The sequence below is a fragment of the Alnus glutinosa genome, chromosome 11, assembly GCF_958979055.1.
Source record: "Alnus glutinosa chromosome 11, dhAlnGlut1.1, whole genome shotgun sequence".
Lineage (NCBI taxonomy): Eukaryota > Viridiplantae > Streptophyta > Magnoliopsida > Fagales > Betulaceae > Alnus > Alnus glutinosa.
In genome coordinates, this window is record NC_084896.1 from 5,940,127 (window position 1) to 5,941,877 (window position 1,751).

At 38.7% G+C, this 1,751-nt stretch overlaps 1 protein-coding gene across 1 annotated transcript; it reads right to left on the reverse strand.

The window, feature by feature from the left end:
- Window positions 1–282: 282 nt before the first annotated feature.
- On the reverse strand, window positions 283–957 carry LOC133881040 (uncharacterized). Its single transcript, XM_062320002.1, has 2 exons — window positions 688–957; window positions 283–630 (listed from the first exon to the last, which is right to left on the reverse strand). Exons 1-2 carry the CDS (start codon window positions 955–957, stop codon window positions 283–285), a joined length of 618 nt encoding a protein of 205 aa, XP_062175986.1.
- Window positions 958–1,751: the final 794 nt, after the last annotated feature.

Sequence of the window (1,751 nt, forward strand, 5' to 3'; positions counted from 1 at the left end):
GGAATCGTCACATAAATGCTTTGATTCATTAGAATGATCACCTTGAATATTATTGCACCTCCCATGCCGTGATTTGCTCCCTAGTGGATCACGTCCCTGCATAGCCGTTGAACGGCCATCGACTTCTGTGGACTCCCCTCCTTCACTTTCCCGCCGCCATTGTCGCTCATGCTCAGCACGACCTTAGTCTTTCATGTCAAAACCGCTTCTCCACCTTCGAAGAACTGGAGTTACCTTAAGCCAAGGGCCAAAAGGGGTCTCTCCTGGTAACCCTCCATCCAACTAGGCTCCATTCGCTTCACACCCGTTCTTGCCATGTCTCACTACACCATAATTGTAACAAAAATTGGGCAGCTTTTCATATTTGAAAACTATCCAAGTTGACTTATTTTTTATAGTAAGCTTCCTCCCCTGATCCAAAGGTTTTGTGAGATCAATAACAATCTGAACCTGAAGATACTCCCCCCATGCCATCTCCCTTTCGTTGGCTTTAACTTCTTCCACCAAACCCACGGTTGAACCAACTTGGTGTCCAATCATAGAGTTCATGCATGCTAATGGCAGATTATACATCCTTATCCAGAATGATGCTTTATCAAAAGCCATCTCGGAAGGGGCTGTGAAGTCGTCCTATTCCGCAACAGCAAACAAATTGCCATCAAATATCCATGGTCTCCCAACCAAGACCTGGATCCTCTCCCAGTCATGTTCAAATTCAATAACAAAGAGATTTTCCCCAAGAACCTTAAAAGAAACTGAACCCAGAATCTTCCATGCCCTCTTCATGTGAACCCTAAAAAGATCCTTAGGGACCACCCGATCTGCCAACAATTTCCCAACCAAGTAGAATTGGCCCTTGCCTGACCATGGTTCTGCACTTTCATCGCCAATATGTACTTTCACATCTTCCTTCTCAAGCAGATTGATTTTTCCCCACATCGTCGACAAAGCTTCCATAGTTCAAAAAGAAAAACACCAAAACGACAAAGAAATAGCGCACAATCAAAGAAAAAGATCTCCAATCAGCACCCTCCCAAAGAGAAAGCGATAATCAGAGAGCTAAAAGGTTAACAAAAGCAGAAAAAAAAAACACTCTAATTCCAGTGGGGACCAGAGGAGAATGACGTCTACTTTGTTTTCCAAAAGAGCGAAGACAGAGAGAGGAAAAAACAGCACGAGCTCTGGTTCGATTTATGATATACGTCCACATAATAAAGCTTAAAGGGTTACATTGTGCTCTTATTTTTCTTGATATAAATTATATAATAAAGTTACCTATTTAAAGTTGAATGAGGCCATGAACACAATAATTACATAATTCATATGTAACTTATGAGAATTATGAGAGTTACATAATTGATATGTAACATATGAGAATATGAGAGTAATGCATGGGATTTACATAATCAGTATGTAATGTATAAAAATTAGAGTAAATGTATAATAAATCCTTGAGGCGACGCGCGATTTGAAAATGGTCACTTACTTTTTAATTTTAAACATTTAGTTCTTAACTTTTTTGCGTTTTTGAATTTGGTCCTTTCGTCCATTTTCCATCCAATTTTGTTAACTCCGTTTGGCTAAGTCACCAACTAAGCCTAAAAACGACGTCGTTTCAATATTTCCTTATTTTTTTTAAATAATTTTATTTTAAAATAATAAAATAATAAAATAATAAAATTGAAAAAAAGAAAAAAAGAAAAAAAAAAGAAGAAAGATCCCCTTGGCCGGTCTGGGTGGTTCAGCCATCC